We start from the raw sequence: 24,902 nt of genomic DNA, 5'->3' as shown, positions 1-24,902 counted from the left end.
TCTACTGGAGATTCTCTCTTTCCCTCTCCCTCTGCCCCTCCCCGTGCTTGCTCTCCCTCTGTCAAATAAATAAATAAAATCTTCAAAAACTTCTCCCCAAAAAAACAACTCACAGTCATCACTGGTTGTAAATAAGGTACAGGATAAAAGCCTTATGCCTTACATATACCTGTTTACCAAAAGCCTTACTAGAAAGGAGGAGAAGATGGAGAAGAAAGATCCTGAGTTTCTCTCTTCCCGTAATACTCAAGGCTACAACAACTACATACAGTGCAACTCACTCTGGGAATGCCCTGAAGACTAGCAGAACACCTGTTCTATAACTAAAGATATACAGAAAAAGCCACATCCAAAAGGAGAGTGGGGGCAGAGACACACTCAAGAACCAAAATCCCATCATGGCAACCCACAAGCATAAAGATATCACGGGTGCAGAAGTCCTCCTTGAGGAGCAAAGGGATGAAGCCCCACATAAAGTACCCTCCCACCGAGGCGATCTGCACAGGGAAAACAAGACCCCATAACATGTGACTTTGAAAATCAGCAGGACTTCATGGGAGAGCAAGAAGTCTACAGGAAACTGAGACTCTGCTCTTCAAAGAACCAGTGAATAATGTCACAGAGGCAGCAGTTTGAAAAGTGCCTGGGCCATACATGAAGGACATTTATTAGCTAATTTTGGGATGTGTGCACAGGGGTAGGGGTCCACAGGAACGTTCTCCAGGAATGCAAGTGCTGGCAGATACCATTTTTCTTGTGCTGGTTCAGCCTACTTGCCACCTAACTGGTAGCAGGCACCAGTTTTGAAACTCTCCATCTACTTTGGGAACATTGCTCACCCAGCCCTGTGTTCCCTTGCAGACCAATTGCATTCAACCTAAATGCTCTGGCAGGTACCTCTTCAAAGCAATTCCCATCCACCACATCGAGCAGGCAAGCTCAGTTGGAACCAGCATCCTCCAAAGCAACTGCCACCTTACTACACCCAGCAGGCAGCCCTAGCCAGAAGAGCACCCCTCCAAAGCAATTCCTGTCCTGGGAAGCAGTTGGGGCCCAGTCACCCAACCCTCCAGCCCTTCAGTATGCCTGCAACAGTCACAGCTGGGCCCAGTGACCAGCTATACCAGAAGCTAACCCCACCTACCAGCACACGTACAGCAGGCCAGGTAGGCCTCTCAGCCAGCAGGGCTGCAGCCCAGTCACATCAGGAGGGTGCACAAAACCCACCTGGGAAAATCCCTGGAGTACATGATTCTAGTGACCAGGGAGGATGGCACTACTTACATCCCAAAGAACACTTTCTACATAAGGCCACTGCCCTCAAGACCAGGAGCCAGAGGTGACCTACTATATATATGGAAAAAAACACAGAGAGACAAAAACAATAGAGGAATATGATCCAAATGAAAGAACAGGACAAAATCTCAGAAAAAGGACTAAATGGAGCAGAAAAAGACAATCTACTTGATAAAGAATTCAAAATAATGGTCATAAAGCAGCTCACCAGATTTGAGAGAAGAGTAGATGAACTCAGAATTTGAACAAAGAGTTAGAAAATATTAAAAAAAGAACCAAGAGATGAAAAATGAAGTGAAAAATATATCAGAGGAAACAGAAGAATGAATCAACAACCTAGAAGACAGAATAGTGGAAATCATCCACTATTCTATGTTCTAGATTGTCAACAGCAAAAAAGAATTTTTAAAACAATAGGTTGGGGTGCCTGGGTGGCTCACTCAGTTAAATATCCTACTTTTGGGGGCGCCGGGCTAGCTCAGCGGTTTAGCGCTGCCTTCGGCCCAGGGCGTGATCCTGGAGTCCCCAGGATCGAGTCCCACGTCGGGGTTCCTGCAAGGAGCCTGCTTCTCCCTCTGCCTGTGTCTCTGCCTGTCTCTCTCTCTATCATGAATAAATAAATAAAATCTTAAAAAAAAAATCCTACTTTTGGTTTTAGCTCAGGGCTCAGGCCATGCTCTCAGGGTCCTGGCATTAAGCCTGGCTTGGCCTCGGGGGTAGGGGATGGGGTGGGTGTCCAATTCCAAAGCTAAAGCACAAACAGGGGATCCCTGGGTGGCGCAGCGGTTTGGCGCCTGCCTTTGGCCCAGGGCGCGATCCCGGAGACCCGGGATTGAATCCCACATCGGGCTCCCGGTGCATGGAGCCTGCTTCTCCCTCTGCCTGTGTCTCTGCCTCTCTCTCTCTCTCTCTGTGTGACTGTCATAAATAAATAAAAATTAAAAAGAATAAAAATAAAAAAATAAAGCACAAACAGCAAAACACTCTCATTTTTTATCACATTCCAGATCTCGGAGTTATCGTCATAAAAACAGCTGGTAAACAGCCACAGAAGAGCGCAACATAGTCTCAAATATAAGTTATCAAACCTCTCATTATGTTAAATAAAAATTCTTCAAGGCTCATAGTAATTGTGAGTTACTTTGGGCATCTGCAACAAATAAAATCTCTCTAGTTTTGGATTAATAAAGTCTCAATTTAAAGGGCCCATAAAAAAAAAAAGGTGGGGAGTCTGCTTGAGAGTCTCTCTCTCTCTCTTTCAGCCCCTCCCCCTCAAATAAATAAATAAATATGATCTTTTAAAAAAATAAATAAAAATGAAAGATTAGGTTAAGAGGGTAACATCAAGCTTACTAACATTTGCATTTTCAGGGTCCCAGATGGAAGAAAGAGGGGGGATAAATTACCTGAAGAAATAATATCTGAAAATTTCTGTAACTTGGGGAATGAAACAGATATCCAGGTCAAGGAAGGAAAGAAAGCCCATAGGAGATAAACCCAAAGAGGTCCATACCAAAGTACATAATAATTAAAATGTAAAAAATTAAAGAGAGACTCTTAAAGGAGGAAGACAAAAAAGCAATAAAGTACAAGGGAACAACCACCTAAGCCGATTCACTGATTTTTCAGCAGAAACTCTGTAGCCCACAAAGAGCAGCACGATGTATTCAAAGTGCCAAACGAGGGGGAAGAAAAAAAAAAAAAATCTACAATCAAGAATATTCTACACAGAAAGGTTATACCTTTCAGAATTGAAGGGAGATAGTTTCTCAGACAAACAAAAGTCAAAGGATTTCATCACCCCTAAGTACCCATCAATAAATGAATGTATAAAGATGATACAGGTAAAAAAAAAAAAAAAAAAAGACGCTGTAGGTCATGTGTGCACTTACTCATTCCACAGGAATATTACTGTGTGAATATTATATAATTAAAATATTATTTTTATGGCATCATAAAAAAGCACCAAATCTTGCCATTTGTAACAACGCATATGAACCTAAAGGATATTATGCTAAGTGAAATAAGTCAGAGAAAGACAAATGCCATATGATTTCACTTGTATGTTTAATCTAGAAAAAAGAAAAATGAACAAACAAAACAAAACAGTAATAAATACAAAGAATATACTAGTAGTTGCTAGAGGAGGGGATGGAGGAGGTAGGTGAAATAGGTGAAGGGGGTTAACAGACACAAACTTCCACTTATAAAATAAGTCACAGGGATTTAAAGTACAGCATAGGCAAGAGAGTCAATTATACTGCAATAACTATGGAGACAGATGGTAACTACACTTATAGTGAGCACTGTTCAATGTATATAAATGTTTAACTCATTATGTTGTATACCTGAAACTAGTATGTCAACTATACTAAAATTAAAAATAAATTTTAAAAGGTTTATTAATATTTAACATATTACTACACTAGTACATGTATATTATTTATAAAAAATCGTGAACAGTGTTCAGTTTTTACACGTAAGCAATAAAAAGTTCAGAGATCCTTGGCCTAGAGAAATCAACTATATAAAACACTTTTACATAACATGCTATAATAATAAGAACAGAGGGCTCTATAGAGGAGATTCTCCAGAGGAAAAGGCTGAAATTTCTGATTCCTTGACATACAGTGAAGAGGTGAACAAGAACTAGACAACCAGAAAGCCCTGGGGGGGGATTCTAAATAGAGAAGATCTAACATAGGAACAGAAGTGAAAAATTACAGCATTTAGGAAGAACTATGAATGAGTTCAGTGTTGCTGGAACATCAACTGTGAACCAAACAATGGTAATTAGTGAGGCTGAAAGGTATATGGGGGGCAGCAGGGCCCTTCTACATCATATTAAGGAAGTCTAAATAAATACCCTTTTCCACCAGTGGTTCTTAGTCATGGTTACCTGAAATACCACCAAAAATCATTTTTGTGGATGAATTAATTTATTAATTCAAACATGAGCAAATCTATGTGCTACACATTAATTACTTCAGGTACTACTATACCAACAGAAAGAAAGATGAATCTTAGCTACCAACCCAGTAATTAATTGTGCATGACCTAGAGTCCTTTCTAAGAGAGAATTCAAAAAGATGGGGAAGAGATCTGAATAACTAGGTTAATTAGAACAGGCAAATACATAAAGACAGGAAGTAGATTAGTGGTTGCCAGGCCCTGAGGGAGGGGTTATTTGCTCATGGGTACAGGGGTTATTTTTTGAAATGATAAAAATATTCTAAAATTAAATAGTGGTGACGGTTTGACAACTCTGTGAATATACTAAAAACTATTGAACTGTATACTTAAAAGGGTGAATTTTATGGTATGTAAATGATACCTCAATAAAGCTGTTGTAGGAAGAGAAATGGCTACTAGATATACCCATTTGCCATGAGTATATCAAATACAAGTCTAAAATGGAATTTATTCTCTTTATAAACCTATTCCTTTCTTATTTTAATGGTACTACCATCAACCTAGACATTTCAGCCAAAAATCTGGCAATCATCTTACCCTTGAAATCAAGTTTGGCAATCATCTTACACTTGAAATCAAGTCTCTTCCACATTAAGGTGTTCAAGTCCTAGAGATTCTATTTCTTAAATAACTTTTTAGCTTTTTTTATAATAAAAAAGGAAAAAAAATACACCAGAAGTCCCTTCTTCACACTTTGTTATTGCTCTGAATACAGATGTGTGAGGACAGGATAAAGCAGTCTGCAATATCTTGCAACCATGAGTGGGAAGATCAAGAAATTCACAATGCCCCCTGACATCACTAAGCACTAGAATCCCATTTCTAAACTTGTTATGTGGAAAGACTCCTATTTAGAAGATGAATGCTTCTTAAGTAACACTGCAGAACAGCTGAATAAAAACATCCAATAGAGAAATGCTGTAAAAACTGAAACTCTGAGGGGCACCTCGATGGCTCAGTGGTTTAGCATCTGCCTTTGGCTCAGGGCATGATCCCGGAGTTCTAGGATAGAGCCCCACATCGGGCTCCCCACAGGGAGCCTGCTTCTCCCTCTTCTTCTACCTATGTCTCTGCCTCTTTCTGTCTCTCTCATGAATAAATAAATAAAATCCTTAAAAAAAAAACAAACAATAACTGGGAACTCTGAGGAAACTTCTGGGATCTAGATACAAATTAAGAGTTACCATGTAAGAGTACAATAACAAAAACAAGAGCTATCATTTTTGTCACTCATATATTATTTACCAATCTCTATGCTAAGCACTCTATAATCTTATACTTACAGCAAATCTACAAGCAGGTATTATTAGCCCTATTCTACAAGACTCAGACACATTAAGTAACTTGTTCATGGTCAAATACCTAATAAAGGACAACGCCAGGGGTACCTGGGTGGCTCAGTCAATTCAGCATCTGACTCTTGATTCAGCTCAGGTCATGATCTCAGGGTTATGAGATCAAGTCCTGGGTCTGCTCCTCGCTGGGCATAGAGCCTGATTAAGATTCCTTTTCTCTCCCCTCTACCCTGCCCCCACCTCTCCCTCTCCTTAAAAAAAGAAAAAAAAAGTGATAACACCAAAAGCCACCTCAAATCTGATTCCAGCACCTAAGATAGTTAAAACAGTAACGAATGAAAATGAGGCTACCCAAAGAAGAGAAGGTAGTTAATCTAGGTAGTTAATCTAGGAATACACATTTAATAGGGAAGGACAAACTGCTTGAGAAAAGCGGTAAGGACGAGCAATCAAGTAGATCAGAGGTAAACAAACTATGGCCCACCCACCTACCTATTTTAATAAATATAGTTTTACTGGAACATACTATACTCATTCATCTATGTATTCTCTGCTGCTGCTTTTGCACTATAACAGAAGAGATGAATAACAGCAACAAAGTTGAATAGTTGTGACATATGGCCCAGAAAGCCAAAATTTTTTATTATCTGGAGTTTTATAAAAAAAAAAGTTTTCCAACCCCTAAGATAGATAACTTAGAAAACCCAAGAAAGCATATCACTGAAGATGAGGAATTTTTTAAGTTCTAAGAAATAGTTAATTCATCAAAGAACTGGTACACTGGTACCAAAAATATCCATGGAAGGTAACTGACTCATGAGCATCTTGATAATGATCACTACAGTCTCCAACCTATAAATGTGTTGTGTTCTAGAAATTATAAAGTCAGTGATTTAAAAATAAAAAAGTAAAAAATAAAATAAAAAAATAAAAAATATTAAAAAGTCAGTAATTTTCAACCACAAATCCATGAATTACTTCAAACAAAAACAGGCCAAAATTGGGCAAAGAACATTCAGAGAGCAAGAAGTTTCACGCTCTGAACCTATTTTTGTGTATCAACATTTTAGGCACTAAACGTTTAGAACTCCAGGTAATGCGGACATTAGTTGTTTTGCATCACTCACTAGCCTTCTTTATTTTTTGACAGCCTGTGGCAAGCACATTTCTGCTCATTAGAAAAAAAGGTTATTTTGTACATTTTCACCCCTTTGCAGCTGGGCAGGACCAAGTGCTAATTCTGTATAGTCTGTGCAACTATCAGATTAAAGGACTGAGGCCGCTTGCATTACCCTATCGGCTCTCCCATTCCCTGCTGAAGCAACTGTGGAGGCTTCAAGCTGAAGAAAATAGAAATGGTCTGGATTTTTGAGTTACCACATGGACTACCCTAGAGAGTTATCACCTGAACTTGCAGCTAACTTTGCATGAGCAAGTAAACTTTTGCGGTGTAAAATCCCTGGGATTTGGTAGTTACTATTCCAGTACTGCCTAGCATATCTGAAACTATAGTTCTCCCAATGTCATGTCTATGTAGTTACAGTGCAGCTGGCAATGTTATGGTCCAGAAATATTTATTTGATCCAGCCTCATTATTCCAAGCTAACAAAAGCCAATCCTAAAATTTCTGCTGTACTTCTTGGAATGACATGTTCTCTTTCTGCTGAAGCTAAGCTGATAAGACATAATCTTAGGTCCACCCTGTGGAAACAGACTACTTGGGAATTAAAGAGAGGAAAGCAAAACAAGGAAAAGAGACTTTGCTGAGTACCCAGGTTCCTGAACTTTCCAGTCACATTAAGCCAATCAATCCTTTATTTAAACCAATCTGAGGGTAGCCCCGGTGGCGCAGTGGTTTAGTGCCGCCTGCAGACCGGGGTGTGATCCTGGGGACCCTGGATGGAGTCCCACGTCACGCTCCCTGCATGGAGCCTGCTTCTCCTTCTGCCTGTGTCTCTGCCCACCACCCCCCTCTGTGTCTCTATGAATAAATAAATAAAATCTTTTTTTAAAAAATAGATAAATAAACCAATCCGAGCTGGGCTTCTCACTCTTAGAATTATGACTACCAGAGGTTAACTATGAAAGTCATAAGAAAGCTTAAACATAACATAAAAAACATTAATTTAAACCCTAGACTCTGAGAGGAAGAGCACATATATACAAGAGGGAAGGGGAAAAAGAAGAAAGTAATATAACTGTTACCTTTTGTGTATGCAGGGTTAGTCCTAAGCAATATATTTTTTAAAGATTTATTTATTTAAAAAAAAAGATTTATTTATTTATGATAGAGAGAGAGAGAGAGGCAGAGACACAGGAGGAGGGAGAAGCAGGCTCCATGTAGGGAGCCCGACGCGGGACTCGATCCCGGGACCCCAGGATCACGCCCTGGGCTAAAGGCAGGTGCTAAACTGCTGAGCCACCCAGGGATCCCCTAAGCAATATTTTTTTAATTGCTCTTGCCACTCTTTATGTAAAAGTAACCCATCAATAGGTTACTCTTCCCAAACTTCAAGTATCCAGAGCCCAAAGAAACCATACACAAGCCACTAGACTACATTCAAGCCAACTTTGACACTAAAAAAACTAAAGCACAGCCTAAAATGTTTTGTTTATATTCTATCCACCAAATCAAAACTTCTACTCTAGGAAAACATGTCCTGGAAGAAGACACAACAAATTATTAATTGTACTCACTTCCAGGGAGAAGGAGTGGTAAGGGACTTGAATTTACATGTTACAATGATTATACTATAAAATACATACTATTTTTATAATTTAAAAAAAATTTAATGATAAAAACATACAAAAATAACGTATACTCTCAAAGTAGCTGCTCATCTTTGGACATTCTAAGAACAGTCTAAAGTCAACAAAAATTCATAACAAGTGTGAATGCTTAGTAAGTCCCATAAATCCTCACTTTGCATTTTCAATATGCTTATTAGATCAAATAAATCTCAGAGTATCTTAAACATGTAAGCGAAAAGCACTTATGTTACTCCTAAACTAAAGATGTGTTAGGCAATTCATCGCTCTCTACAAATCTGCCTTTACTGTCAGTTCCCATAGGTGATCCTTTTTCAGTATTTTCTTCTCTCATTTAACAAGTCCGGAGATCTCCAAGGAATCAATTATGATAGCAGTTTATATATAAGACATGTTTTTGAGTAGGGTGCTATAAATCAGGAGTTAAATGAAACACAAAGTTTTATACATATGCAATATATATCAGAGAAATTAAAATAGATGTCCTAGATACAATGGTACTTCATTTTTTGATATATGTGTTTCACCCACGTTTTCTAACTACCTTAGGATCATGTTGTCTGGATACAAGGGAATTAACATGGTTCATTGGTCCTTCAGTGGTTGGAGAAGGTTTCTAAATTTAATGGGCATCTCCAAAAATTACCGTATGCCATATGTATTCTAGTTATATCTGTGATATTAAATATCATATTACTTAATTCAAATTTAAATTGCTGATTTTAATCTTTTTGATCCATTCTAGTTTGTCATGTTTTTATTTATTTTTGGTTTTATGGAAAATTATAAAATATCTCAAATAATTTCTCAAAACTTTAATTCAGTTTTATTAATATCACAGTTAAATGATGGGAGTAAAGATATCTCTAGGATTTTTAAAGGCTGAAAATCACCTCTATACATTTTCAATCTTTCAACATTTGAGAAGCTGAGTTCTACTGCCTATTTAACAGGTCATCAATATCATACTTATCTGTAACATAGGATACAAATCATACTATTTCATCTGGCAGAAGTGTAGTAATAGATACCTGAGACTGATCACATCCCTCTTTTTTTTTTTTATTTTAAAGTTTATTTGTTTATTTGAGAGAGTGAGAGCAAGAGAGGTCACAGAGGCAGAAGGAGAAGCAGACTCACTTCTCACAGGGAGCCTGATACAGGGCTGGATCCCAGGACCCCAAGACCTGAGCAGAAGGCAGACACTTTAATGGACCTACTGACCCAGGTGCCCCAGCATCCCTCTTCTTACTTACCCCTTCCCCTATATCTAACAGTTAACATGCTTAGGAGTTGCCATTTTAATACAAATGGCCCTTATTTGTGGGCCTGAATTAAGTGACACAGAGATAGAAAACTGAATCTCACTGGGCCAAAGAATTTACTTCCTAGATTTTTTATGTCTTGGGACCTGATATAATTTTGAGGCCAGTCTGAGTTGAATATCTGAGACATAAAACTTGACCTGTTGGTGACTGTATTTCCTGCTATACAGAGAAAGCCAGTATGCACCAAAAGAATAAAGGCAACCCACTAAAAGAAGCCCCTAACAAAATATTTGCTTATTTAAAGAAAAAACAACAGGCTCTGGGTGTGTTTCAAGTACTGATTCCTTCTCTGTGACCTAGATGCATCCCAGTCTTTTAATTAAAAAGTAAAATCAATAAAAGATATCAACAGGGGGATCCCTGGGTAGCTCAGTGGTTTGGCGCCTGCCTTTGGCCCAGGGCGCGATCCTGGAGTCCCAGGATCGAGGCCCACATCAAGCTCTCGGCATGGAGCCTGCTTCTCCCTCTGCCTGTGTCTCTGCCTCTCTCTCGCTCTCTATCATACATACATACATACATAAATAAATAAATCTATCTTTAAAAAAAAGGTATCAACAGATAAAGCAATAAATTTCCCATTATACTTACCATTTGAAGTGGGTTTGCCATCACTTACAGCCATGAATCTTTTCTCAGATAGTGTAAAATTAAACAGAAAAGATATCCACATGCGAAAGAATAAAGTTATATAACCTTACCTTCCACTATATACAAAGATTAATTTAAAATGGATCGAAGACCTAAACCTAAGAACACTACAAAATTCTTAAGAAAAAAATAGGAGGAAAGCTTCATGACACTGGATTTGGCAATGATTTCTTGGATGTGACAACAAAAGCACAAGCAATGAAAGAAAAAAATAAACTGAACATCAAAATGTGAAACTTGTGCATCCAGGGGATCCCTGGGTGGCTCAGCGGTTTGGCGCCTGCCTTTGGCCGAGGGTGCGATCCTGGAGTCCCAGGATCGAGTCCCGCATCGGGCTCCTGGCATGGAGCCTGCTTCTCCCTCCTCCTGTGTCTCTGCCTCTCTCTCTCTCTCTCTCAAAGAAAAACAAAACAAAACAAAACAAAACTTGTGCATCCAAGGTCACAATCAACAGATGAAAAAGCAACAAATGGAATGGGAAAATGAATTTACAACTCCTCTATCTGGTAAGGGGCTAAAATCCAGAAAAATATTTGAACACTTAAAAGTTCAGTAACAAAAAACCCAAATAATTTGAATTAAAATTAAAAATTGGACAAAGAATTTGAATAGCATTTCTTCAAAGATACACAAATGGCCCTCAAGCATATGAAAAAATACTCAATATCACTCACTAATCCTTAGGGAAATGCAACTCAGAATCACATTGAGCTCTCTTACGCTAAGATGGCAACTATCAAAAACAAAAACAAAGGGTGCCTGGGTTGCTCAGTTAAGCATTTGACTCTTGATTTCAGCAGCTCAGATCCTGATCTCAGAGGTCCTGAGTTCAAGCCCCACACTGAGCAAGGAGCCTACTTAAAACACACACACACACACACACACACACACACACACACACACACAAACATAACAAGTGTTGGCAAGAAGGTGAAGAAATTGGAACCCTTAGGCATTGCTGGTGGGCATGTAAAACAGTTCACAGCCACTGAGAAAAACAGTATGATGGTTTTTCAAAAAACTAAACAGATTTACCATATGATCCAGAAATTCTTATTCTAGTTATACATTCAAAAGAACTGAAAGCAGGAACTCAAACAAGTATTTGTACACACATGTTCATAGCATCATTATTCATAAGAGCCAAAAGGTGGACCCAAATGTTAACAGATAAAGAGATAAAATGTGATATATACATACAATGGAGTAATATTCAGCCTTAAAAAGGAAGGAAATTCTGAATATGCTCCAACATGTGCAACCCTTATGTTAACTGAAACAAGCCCACTGCAGAAAAAGAACTACTCTATTTTACTTATGACTCCTCTAAAGTAGTCAAATTCATAGAAACAGAAAATAGAATTGCAGGGCTGGGAGAAGGAAAAAATGAGGAGTTGTTGTTTTTAACAGGTATAGAATTTTAGTTTTTCAAGATGAGTAAGTTCTGGAGATTGGTTGCATAATGGTATGAATAAACTTAAGGCACCCCAAATGTACACTTAAAATGACTAAGACGATAATTTGTTTCCCTTCTAAATACTGGATTCTTAAAAGACAACTGCATAATATCTTCAAAGTCCAAATTCAAATAAACAGCTAAAGCTGTCTGATTTACCTGTATTTTATACATATAGTCACTGCTACATTACTCAAATGGTACAAAAAATAATTTGGAAATGAATCTACTTAAGGCATTATGAAAGAGCCAAGAAATTAATGAAGTGATCTACACAGCCAACACCGGTAACAATCAAGCTGTTCTTGCAGTTGTTTAAACAATAATAGTCTTTAAGTCCTTTAAGCTTACTATCAAAATATTTAACACGACTGATTTGAACTTTCTTTCCTATGAGCTTTGTGTTTTACTTGTTAGTTTCTGCTTTAACATTTAATACAAGAAAAAAAATATAAAACATTTTAATAGAAAAATCAGGAACAGGGTTTGTGACTCTCATTAAGGTGATGAGCCTGAGTTTCTTTACTAGTTAAATGAAACATTCTACATTGATTGGATCATTCCTCAACAGTTTACTGCTGGATGCTTGCTATCCAGAAAATACAGGTCTGAAGAATACAATGGTAACGAGTATCATCACACTCTTTCCAAGATTAAGAGAGACAGCAGCATACGTAAATTGAAACAGACAATCCAATAGTTAAAAAGGTAGATTAGTAATTTGATGAATAATTAAGTTGGGGGGTCCGGGGGCAGGCAGCATCATTTTAGGTATAACAGAATGAAATGAGATAAAAATAGAGCTTTATGGTTCACAAAAAGTACAAGGAAGGATAGGAGAACAAAATATCAAAAAGCTAAAATATGCTAATGATAACTACATGAAGTCCAAACCAAACATATCAAGAAAATACAGTTACATGACATTAAAGAAAAGGTTCTCCAGGTGTCATGGTGTTTGCTAAGCCATGAGGAGAAAAGAGCTGAGAGGGTAAGGAAAATATTAAAGGCAAGAATCAGAAAGAAGTAAATTTAACATTATGCTAATCTATCCCTAACACCAATTTATAATAGTTTATAAAAACAATAAAAGTAAAAAGTATTTATCTTAAATAATAATTAAAAAAACAAACTTTTTACATAAGGTTTAAAAAATACCCAAAGTATTCTTTTCCTTAAAGATTTTTATTTGAGACAGAGCAAGCAAGTCAATGAGAGAACACAATCAGGAGGGGCAGGAGAGGAAGAAGCAGGCTCCTCGCTGAGCAGGGAGGATCATGAGCAAGACCCTGGGATCATGACCTGAGCCCAAGGCAGACGCTTAACCAACTGAGCCACCAGGTACTCCACCAAGAGTTCTTAATGTCTCAAGAAGGAAATGAAAATAAAAAGGGCTTCTTGAAAGGTTATTTTCCTTCCTTAATGAAAAAAAAAAAATTTAAAGGAAGATAAAGAGGCATGAGAAAGTAAAGACTAAACAGAAAATAAAAACTGATTTTAGTTGGATTATTCCGTATCTAAGCTATCCTAAATATCTGGGGCAGCTCTTAGCAGAATAACCTCATTACAATGATGTACATGACAAAAATGCTATCTAGTATGGACAGAAAGCGGTACTTTGACAAAGGTTCAGTATAAGACTGAGATCCTAATTTCTTAACTAAACTGAAACAAAGATCATTCAATTATTTATTCATTTATCTTAAGAGTCACTCAGCTCTAGAAGTACCAGCTATGTGGGCCAGGTTTGGTTGGCACTGGTACAGAACATAAAATCAAAAGGAATTTGGAGAGATTTCTGTTCTGGTTAAAATAAGTAGCTATTAGGCTTCTATCATCCAATCTATTTCTCTTCCAGTATACCACACATTTGAACCAAAAAGGAATAGTTTAGGGTGGAAATAAGGGAATATAATTTCATGGAGCAATCTCTATGATGGAACTTAATACTGTAATTATCTTTACTAGAAAAATATAAAATGAGGAGCCTAGTGGCTCAATTAAGCATCCAACTCTTGGTTTCTGCTCAGGTCATGATCTCAGGGTCCCAGGATCAAGCCCTTTGTAAGGCTCCACACACAGTGGAGTGGAATCCCACTTGGGATTCTCTTTCTCTGCCCCCGCCCCTCCCCCCCCACACACACCTTCCTCTCTCTCTCTAAAAGAAAGAAATCTTTAAAAAGAAATAAATCTTTAAAAAGAAATAAATAATAAATGATACATACCTATCATATCAGCTTCTTTTACTAAACAAATTTTAATCTCTGCCATACAAATAGTGTAAGTTTATTAAAAAAATGACCAATTTCATTTTTTTATGCCTACAAACCAAAAAGTATTTTACCAAGTAATCTGAAGTCATCATGTATCATCAATCAAAATGGACATGTCTGTTGGTTAAGCAACAACTTAGTTTTGGCTCGGATCGTGATCTCAGGATTGTTAAGATTGAGCCCTGTGTCAGGCTCACGCTCAGTACAGAGTCCACTTGAGATTCTCTCTCCCTCTCCCTCCTCTGCTACATGTGCTCTAATAAATAAGTACATCTTTAACTTAATATGCTAGAAATGAGATCAGGTTAAAAATTAAATGAGGGAAATTTTTCATTTTTCACATGTGAATACATTTTTTATTGCTATTTTAACTTTTCAGAAATCCGTAAGGCTTCTAGATTCTTGAGGGGTAAAGTTTCAAAATGGTAACTTTTGGATAGGTAAACTATCATCATCATTATTATTAATATACTAGTAGATTCACTGATTCATATTTTCATATGGAAAATACCTTGCTTAAAAAAAGAAAGTAAATGGATCAGGAAATTAGCATGATGCCATTGTGTCAATAAATGTCATGATAATAGTATATTATTATAAAAATATTATAAGTAATCTATTCAACATACTAGTCCACCATTCCATCCCTACAACCAGCCAGTAGTGACATACACCATCACTACTACTACTACAACAGTAAACATTTCTCTCCCTACTTTCTGCCACCCACTACCTTAAAGTTCATTAGGGTAACTATACTCCCCCATCAATAGCTAGAAGTTAACCTAATATTCTCACCTCTGAATTGTTCAGGAGAAGCATATGACCTAAACAGGTTTAGCATGACAAAAGGAGATCTTCACCCAAGTTTCTGGAGGAAAAAAGCTGCACAAGCTTGCAGTCTGCTGTCCTTCTATCCCCCCTCCTTTTCCTTCTTTCAATTTCTTCTTTCCTCCTTTTCCTTCTTCTCTCCTCCCCCCCAGGTACAACAGAAAAGACCATCATTCTCCCCTGGAATGTGGAGATATGAAGATATGAAACCTAGAGCTAAGGGGGTAGAAAATCCAGTACTGAATGGGACCTGAGGATAAAGATAACAAGGGAAAGCAGAGCCAAGAAATGGTGCCTGGACACATATGACCTCTGAATCAAAATTTATGCGCAATTTTAGTCATGTGTGCCTGTGTTAGGTTAGATTTTTCTGTCACCTGCAATAAACCCTAACCCTAAGAACCTTATATCGGGGTCTAGTCCTTAAGGCTTCAAACACCCCCCCCCCTTTTTTTTAAGAGAGAGGGAACAAGGGGGAGGGGCACAGAGAATCTTAGGCAGGCTCCATGCCCAGCACAGAGCCTGATGTAGGGGCTCAATCTCAGGACCCTGAGATCATGACCTTAGTCGAAATAAAGAGTCAGATGCTTAACTGACTGAGCCACTCAGTCTCCCCTTAAGCACCATTTTTATTTATTTATGTATGTATGTGTGTATGTATGTACTTATTTTTACCATTAAGTTCTAGCAAAAACTGTCAAATAATAGTCTAACAATGATTTTCCACTTGAACAAAATCTTAAGATAAATTCCATTTGTTTTAAGGCTAAAATTTTTCCTTTAAAACTGTTATCTTTTTTCTTTTAAGATTTTATTTATTCATGAAAGACACACAGAGAGAGGCAGAGACATAGGCGAGGAAGAAGCAGGCTCCCAGCAAGGAGCCTGATGTGGGACTCGATCCTGGGACTCTGCCCTGAGCCGAAGGCAGATGCTCAACCAGAGCCACCTTGGCATCCCTAAAACTATTATCTTCTAACACATAATCCAAACATTACTTTCATCAGTAATATATATATATCGGATTTTTTTTTTTTTTATTGGTGTTCAATTTACTAACATACAGAATAACACCCAGTGCCCGTCACCCATTCACTCCCACCCCCCGCCCTATATATCGGATTTTTGACAGAAACACAGATCAACACACTCAATTTCTAAGTTAATAGAAACTGAGGATCCAAGAAACTTAAACCTTCAACACTAAAGCAAAACGTTACAGTTTGGGAAAACTGTTTTACTCAGCTGTTTTACTCAGCTATTTCTTTTTCCTAGCATTTTGCTTCCTGATTTTAGGATTTTAAGATATTTCTGGAATGATGTCTGTTCATGATCTAGCTAGCCAATATTCCTTGTGGTACTAGCAATGATTTAATTAAATTGATCATTAAAAAAAAATCAGTTACCTAATTCAATCTAATTCTGACACACACACACACAAAAAAAAACGACAGAATTTACATTTATCTAATACTCAACTACTTAAAGATGTAATTTCAATTGAACACCAATAAAATAAATAAATATATATATGTATATATAAAAAGATGTAATTTCATTTCTGAGAACTAAAAAAACTTTAACTTACCTCAATTGTTTCGCATAGTTCTGTTCAATTTCTATCCTCTCTTTAACAAATTTTGCGTATCTTTCCAAGAAGTCAATTCCCCATTGTGTATGCTTGTCTAAGCTGTCGAACTGATCCTAGAAAAGGAGGGTAAAAACACATTGATAAGTCTAAAATTTTATCCACAAGCATTTTATACAGCTTCTGATATTTATTCAGAGAGGTAATGAAGTATAAAAGGAAAATATCTAGGCTTTTCTGCTAGTCTCTACCCACTTCATCCTTTAAGACCTACAGAGAAATAGGTTATAAATGCTAAATTTCGTATAATGCTAATTGCTTAGCATAATTCACTCTACTTTATATCTAAATGTCTTTACATATGTGGTTTCCCTGGACCCAACACAGTCCCCTCTTCACCTTTTAACAATTTACTCCTTGAAGACTTAGTTCAGGTACTATGGCTTCCAGAAAATGGCCTTCAATTCTCAGACTGGGATATGTTGGTCTTTCTCTGGGTCTCCAAAACTCCCCAAAGTTACTATCTTTTCTTTAAGTTTTTATTTAAATTCCAATTAGTTAACATACAGTGTAATTATTAGTTTCAGGTATCCAGTACAGTGATTCAACACTTCCAAACATCACTTGGTGCTCATTACAAGTGCACTCCTTAACTCATCCCACACCCCCTCAACTCACCTCCCTTCTGGTAACCACCAGTTTTGTTCTCTATGGTTAAAAGTCTTTTTTGTAGGTTTCTTTTTTTCCCCTTTGTTTTGTTTCTTATGTCAGTCTTTCTCTGACATTTCACTTAAAAAAAAAAATGCTCTTTAGCTCCATCCATGTTGTTGTAAGTGGTTAAGATTTCATTCTTTTTTATGGCTTTTTAATATATATTCACCACATCTTTTTTTTTTTAAAGATTTTATTTATTTATTCATGAGAGACAGAGAGAGAGAGAGAGAGAGAGAGAGGCAGAGACACAGGCAAAGGAAGCAGCAGCCTCCACGCAGGAAGCCTGACATGGGACTCAATCCCGGGACTCCAGGATCACCCCCTGGCTGAAGGCAGGCGCTAAACCGCTGAGCCACCCAGGGATCCCCCACACCACATCTTCTTTATCAGTTTATCAATCAATAGACACTTGGGCTGTTTCTGTAATTTGGCTATTGTAGATACTGCTGCTATAAACATTGGGTTGCGTAGATCCTTTTGAATTAGTATATTTGTATTCTTTGGGTAAATATCTAGTAGTGTGATTGCTGGATAATGTAGTTCTATTTTTAACTTTTTGAGGAACCTCCATACTGTTTTCCACAGTGGCTAGACCGGTTTGCATTCCCACCAGCAGTGCAAGAGGGTTCCAGGTTCCCTTTTTTCCACATCTTCACCAACACCTGTTGTTTCTTATGTTGTTAATTTTAGTCATTCTGACAGGTGTGAGTGATAACCATAGTTTTAACTTGTATTTCCCTGATAATCAGTGATTTTGAGCATCTTTCCATGTGTCTGTTAGCCATCTGTAGTTCTTCTTAGGAAAAATGTCTATTCACATCCTCTGCCCATTTTTTAACTGGATTATTCATTTAAGGGGCGCTGAGTTTTGTAAGTTCTTTATGTATTTTAGATACTAACCCTTTATGGGATATGTCATTTGCAAATATCTTCTCTGATTCCATAGGTTGCATTTTAGTTTTGTTAACTGTGTCCTTTGTTGCATAGAAATTTAGAAATTAGTATCTTATTCACTTGCCATACTCTGTGGAGGGCAGGAACCATGTTTTATCCAACTCTGAACTCCCAAGGCATTAAGCATCATGCCTTGCATCATTGCAGGCAGCCAATGAAGCTATATATAAATAAAATCAAATATACATCAGTTCAAATTCTGGGCTCTGCATTTACCAGATGTTTGACATTGGGCAAATTACCAAGGCCTTCTGAATTTTTTCCATCTTAAAATGGGAGTCCCACCACACCTCAATAGGGTTATGAGGATATTATTAAGTGCTGTACAATGCAGTAGACATGATACTGACACATCACAAAGTATCACTGGTCCTGCAGAACTCTCTCAATCCTCAAAAGATATTCCTTTCTGTTGCCTAAGAAACCACCATTTTCTATTCTTCAAGAATAATCTCCAAACTAATAACTTGGTGCTTTCTCCTTCTCCCATATCAAAAGTCTATAATGTTGACAAAGAGTTCAAAAATCATCCCTCTTCTTTATCTCTAATTGTTCTTCTTTTTCTAAATCACATGGATTAATAGGATTCGTTATTTACAAATAAATCATCTTCAAGTCTTTACCTTTTATCCCTTTCCCTACTTTAAATCATCTTAAAATTCTACTCATGAAGGTAAATTCTATCTAAACAGCAGAGATAGAATTCATCTGGCTGTCACAATTTGGTATTACTACTCTAATTCTATTTTTCATGCAACTCCAAAGTAGACTTGAACAGAGCAAGAGAATGCACTGCCCAGTAAGCTTAATTAGAATATTATTAGTATTTCCTGTTATAAATTAAATTTCCTTTCAAACTGAAAAACTCTCAACAAAAAACATTCCCCTAAAAACCAACAGTCTGAAGTTCTAACACTCATCCTTCATTTTTCCAAAATGTTTCAAAGGTTTCTTCTCACCATCTTCTTCATCAAATTTTACATTAACACTTCTTTATCTTCTAGATAAAATCTTTGATTTTTTAAAATTATAAACTATCCATAAAAAATTTAAATAACCATATATGTGTTTAATCATAAATTATATAAACTATACCATTAAATTATGTAATTATGAAATTCAGAAAAAAGAAATCTTAAAAAGGAAGTAAAACTGAAATGTTTGTTTTAAATCGTTTTTTTTTAACATACTTAACATACTTAACAAAAGCCTTTGGGCCATGACTTTTTAAAATATTAACAATTTTAGTGAGAGCAATGAATTAAATATGCTTCATTATTTCTAAAATCTTGGTGTAATACTTAATGGTAGGGCGCCCGGGTGGCTCAGTTGGACTCTTGATTAAAGCTCAGGTCATGGTCTCAGGTTGTGAGATGAGCCCTGAATGGGGCTCCAAGGCTCAGTGCAGAGTCTGCTTCCCTCTCCCTCCCTCTTTGCCCCTTCTCTCACTTAGGCATTGAAGTTCTCGCTCTCAAATAAATAGAATCTTAAAAAAAAAAAAAAAATTTAATGGCAAAGAAATCTCAAGCCTTGGTTCCAAACTGCGACAATTAGTTTTTAGTGGTTGTCATAGTTAGGTAAACAAAAAGACTCACAAAACTCTAAAGATCTAAGTGGAAAAAATTCACTATGGACTGTACTTTCCAAATCCCTTTTCAGTTTTTTTTTTTTAATTTTTATTTATTTATTTATGATAGTCAGAGAGAGAGAGAGAGAGAGAGAGAGAGAGAGACAGAGACAGAGACAGAGACACAGGCAGAGGGAGAAGCAGGCTCCATGCACCGGGAGCCCGACGTGGGATTCGATCCCAGGTCTCCAGGATCGCGCCCTGGGCCAAAGGCAGGCGCTAAACCGCTGTGCCACCCAGGGATCCCCCAAATCCTTTTTCAATCTTATTCACCAATATGTAACAGTTTGTGTTAAAATTAGGGTAATAAAGATCCTTGATGTTAGGCTGTTATTTTTACAAACTAATCAGAAAGCACTGCATCGTCATATTTTCAACACATAGGTTCAAACTCCACTGAAACTGATGTGATTTTTGTCTGTCAATTTGGCTAGGCCACATTGCCTATAATTTTGGTCAGATATTATCCTGGGTGTTTCTGTGAAGGCATTTTTTAGATAAAATTAATATTTAAATTGGTGAACTTATAATAAAACAGAGGATAATCTGTTTTATTATCCTAAAGTGAACAAGCCTCATCCAATCAGTTGAAGGCCTTAACAGAACAAAGACTAACCTTCCCCTACGAGAAGGGATGCTGCCAGCTGACTGCCTTTGGGCTAAAATGGCAACCAAAACTCTTCTTTGGCCCATCTTGCAGTTTGAACTTACCAAACCTTTAAAATCATGTGACTAAAGTCTTTATAAACCAATCAGTCTCTCGTTTTCTCTACACACACACTCACACCTGTCAGTACTAAAGATATAATATTTGCTGGTCCATACATTATTCTCAGCAACAAAATTATATAATGATGGAAGCATTTCCAAACATCCATCATCAAAATGCTTTCTCCACAGCTCAAATTTCTTTGGAAAAGTAGCTATTCACTATTAAAATGTTCTGTAGTTTGATGGGACAGATTAAATTTTCTCAAAAATATTTGACAGGAAAGCATATTACTAACAGCTACTTATTAAAGAAATTGTGGGCAGCCCGGGTGGCTCAGTGGTTTAGCACCGCCTTCAGCCTTTGTCCCAGGGTGTGATCCTGGAGGCCCAGGATCGAGTCCCACATCAGGCTTCCTGCATGGAACCTGCTTCTGCCTCTGTTTGTGTCTCTCTCTCTCTCTCTCTCTCTCTCTATATATATATATATATATATATTCAAATATATTCAACACATTTAAACAAACCTGTATGAAACAAAAATTTTCAGTGGTCCCTCCCCATTTCATTTGGAAATATTGTCAAAAGTCTATCTGCTGCATTGTAAAGCATTGTTTTTATAAATAATGACCATTTTTATAAATTACCATAATAAAAATATGCTGTAATATCCTGTGACCTTCTGGCTTCACTTATGTTTTGCTTACCAATAAATGATGAAGTGAATAAATTACAACCATATCCCAATTACTTTTCTAAAATCCCAGTCAATGCACTGTTATATCACTGGTTATAATCTGTTTTTCATAAAACTTTGTTTAGATCATTTACTATTATGAATAAATCATCAGGGGTGCCTGAGGAGGTTAGTCGGTTAAGCATCTGCCTTCAGCTTATGTCATGATCCCCAAGCCACATGGGGTGCCCTGCTCAGTGGGAGCCTGCTTCTCCCTCTTCCCCTCCTTCCTGCTTATGCTCTCTCACAAATAAATAAAATCTTAAAAAAAAAAAAAGAATAAATCTTCAACACATCTTTCCTTTAACTACTTTCCAAAAAAAGTAGTTCTAAATAAACTTTATTATTGAAACAATCTTACAAATATATACTGAAATATTAGAAACATCTATATCTTAATTATACAACCATGCTTTCATCATATAATTTTTTCTAAAATATTTCTTTAGGGGTGTCTCCTATGAGCCTTCTAACAGTATTTGTTGAGATTAGTTTGTCACCATGTTGTTTTATATATAACATGTGTTTTTACCACAAAAGGAAGAGTAAGTATATTCCTAGTAGCATGCTTTTACCATTAAGTCTAAAATCTAAAGAGGATTCCAGTATACTCATGTTCATAGGAGCATTATTCACAATAACCAAAAGGTGAAAACAACCCACACATTAACAGATAGTGAATAAACAAATTGTGGTGTATACATACAACAGAATGCTACTCAGCCTTTAAAAGGATATTCTGACACATACTACAACATGGATGAGCCTTGAAGACATGCTATGTGAATTAACCCAGTCAGAACAAATACTATGATTCCATTTCTACGGAGTACTTAGAGTAGTCAAATACATAGACACAGAAATGTGGTTACCAGGGGCTGAGGGAGAATGGGGAGTTATTGTTTAATGGGTAGAGTTTTGCTTGGGAAGATGAGAAAGTTCAGGAAATGGATGGTAGTGATGACTGTACAATACTGTGAATATACTTAATGTCAGTAAATTGTACACTTAAAATGGTAAATGTTACCTATATTTTACCACAATAAAAGGAAAGAGGCTTCCAAACATTTATCAACAAATTCAGTGAAATTTAGTAGACTCTTGACCATGTGACTTTAAATATCACTAAAAAAAAAACTGCAGAGGTCACAATCTGCATTCTTATTTTTCTTTTTTTTTTTTTAAAGATTTTATTTATTTATGATAGACATAGAGAGAGAGAGAGAGAGAGAGAGAGAGAGAGGCAGAGACACAGGCAGAGGGAGAGGCAGGCTCCCTGCAGGAAGCCCGACGTGGGGACGTGGAACCCAATCCCGGGACTCCAGGATTGTGCCCTGTGCCAAAGGCAGGCGCTAAACCGCTGAGCCATCCAGGGATCCCCTGCATTCTTATTTTTCAAACTCTTGCTTATTCTGATGGCTTCATACTGTTATCTGATTATCGTAAGACACAAAATACATTCAGGACAAGCTTCATTAATAATCGTAACAGATCAGTAGCCATATTTCAAATAATCTCCTTATGGGAAACCACTTCTAGTCCATATGATCAGGATACAGCTATTGTATCTTTTTTCTTTAATAAACATTGTTAATAACTACTGTTTATATTTTTTCTCAAATGTATTAAGAAGATAAGCATCAGCCTTGCCATTTCTTATTGTTTTCCTATGCTCACATATTTAACCCACAATGTCTTTATTGGAAACTTTTAAGTCAAAAGCGAGACTCCAATGTCAATTCATGTTTAAAACACTAGTACAGTATCACAGTTGTTCTTTTTTAGAGAACATACATAAATAGAAGTACTAAGTTCTTTTCTCTTTATTTCAGTGGATCATCTTGTGTGCTCTACTTTGAAGACCCTTGCTTTAAATTATGCATTATCATCTGATCTATATCAAGTCCTCCCTAATCTACTATATGGTCTTATGTTATCTTTACCTTCTCTTGTATCCACACAGAATTCTAGTTTTCTATTTTAGTTCATCACTTTCCAAGTTAAATCAAGAATATTGGTCCAGGGCACAGGGGTGGCTCAGTCAAGTTAAGCACCTGCCTTCAGCTCAGGTAATAATCCCAGAGTCCCCGGATAGAGTCCTAAAGAGTCCTGAGGATTGAGGTGGGGGCTTCCCTCTCAGTGGAAGTCTGCTTCTCCCTCTGACCCTACCCCCCTCTCATATAAACAAATAAAATATTAAAAAAAAAAATACTAGTCCAAATTTACATATCCCCCAGGTCTATTTCAAGGTCTTTCAGGATTCCTAAAGAAAAATCAAATCATCTAGAGAACTTCATATCTAAGACCTATGTCAAATTTTTAATGTCATTCCTTTTTCCTCCAATACTCAAAATCATTTATGTTAAAATTCCACTGAACAGAACCTTGGACTATATATATATTAACTCACCAAAAGGTATTTTTAGAGTTTGTCACCATAACAAATGTTATTTTGCTCAATCAGAATATTAAAAGAAAGTATAGTAAAATTTTATTTTTCAGCTACTGAAGGTAAAGTTACTAACCTAAAAAATCTCTTTTGATAAAGTTTTTAATTTCTGATTTTTTAAATATTCAAAAATATTACTGGATAACTGTACAAGCAGAAAATTAGACAAGCCAAATAACTGTGTTAATTATATTTAACTAAGATCTTCATATACCCATTAAATAAACAGATCCCAAACAAAGGCCAACTAAAAAAACATACCAATCAGTATTAAAAGGCAAGATAAAGCATGAGATACACAATTGAAAGTGAAACAAAGTTCTCTTTTTTAGCCACTCTAGGGGGAAAAAATCTGAATTGGAAAAAAGTGGGCAACCCCGGTGGCGCAGCAGTTTAGCGCCGCCTGCAGCCCGGGGTGTGATCCTGGAGACCCGGGACTGAGTCCCACGTCAGGCTTCCTGCATGGAGCCTGCTTCTTCCTCTGCCTGTCTCTCTCTCTCTCTCTCTCTCTCTCTCTCTCTCCCCCCCCTCTCTGAATAAATAAATAAATAAATCTTTTAAAAAAATAAAGGAAAAAAAGAAAAAAGAAAAAAAGTACCTCTGAAAGTCAGTAGTTTTAAAACAGAAAATTTTAAATACTACATTATATACATGTATTATAAATTATTTTTTTGCCTCAATCCACAAACTGTAAATAAAAATTTATGTCACATATATATTTAATGTTATGACATTTAAAATGCAAAAGAAACACTTATTAAGTGTTCTTAAGATAAATTTTATTTAATCCATTGAACAAGGTATCTGGGTTTTCAACTAGACATATTAATTACAATACATTTAAGAGATAGTATAAACACCATAAACTCCAAACATTCAAAAATGAATGATTTAAATTCTGAAAGTGAGCAGAGAAAGTAATTTATTAATATTCATACAAATAATAAAAAGGCAAAGTAAATAGCAAGAGATCCATACAAGATTCATGGCTGAAATGTTAAAATTTCAATGAACAAAAAATGTCCACTTTAAATTGTTATTTTACCAGACATTTTACTTTTTCTCTAAGCAGAACTCAACAAAAGCAACAATTACAAAACTGTAAAAGAACTTCACCATAAAGTTGTCTCAGTACCCTAAATCCAAGAGATATCAGATAACAAAGTACAAGTTTATTTTGCATTTTTATATATATACCAGTTTCCAAACAATCATTTGATCACTTCCTTTGTTAACAATGATATTAGTATTTTGGGG

The 24,902-nt window shown here is 36.6% G+C and overlaps 1 protein-coding gene across 7 annotated transcripts in view; it reads right to left on the bottom strand.

Moving 5' to 3' along the window:
- The window catches only part of FNBP1L (formin binding protein 1 like), a 120,362-nt gene that overhangs the window by 49,078 nt on the left and 46,382 nt on the right, over positions 1-24,902 (bottom strand). For 6 of the 7 annotated variants that reach the window (XM_072834570.1, XM_072834571.1, XM_072834573.1 and 3 more), the window contains exon 2: positions 16,458-16,573. In XM_072834570.1, the coding sequence (XP_072690671.1) occupies positions 16,458-16,573 (116 nt within the window). Of the gene's footprint in view, positions 1-1,504; positions 1,621-16,457; positions 16,574-24,902 lie in introns of those variants that run through there. The other variant, XM_072834575.1, reaches the window with a different exon arrangement.

The sequence above is a fragment of the Canis lupus genome, chromosome 8 (genome assembly GCF_048164855.1).
Source record: "Canis lupus baileyi chromosome 8, mCanLup2.hap1, whole genome shotgun sequence".
Classification (NCBI taxonomy): domain Eukaryota; kingdom Metazoa; phylum Chordata; class Mammalia; order Carnivora; family Canidae; genus Canis; species Canis lupus.
This window is presented reverse-complemented; position numbering and strand designations above follow the sequence as displayed.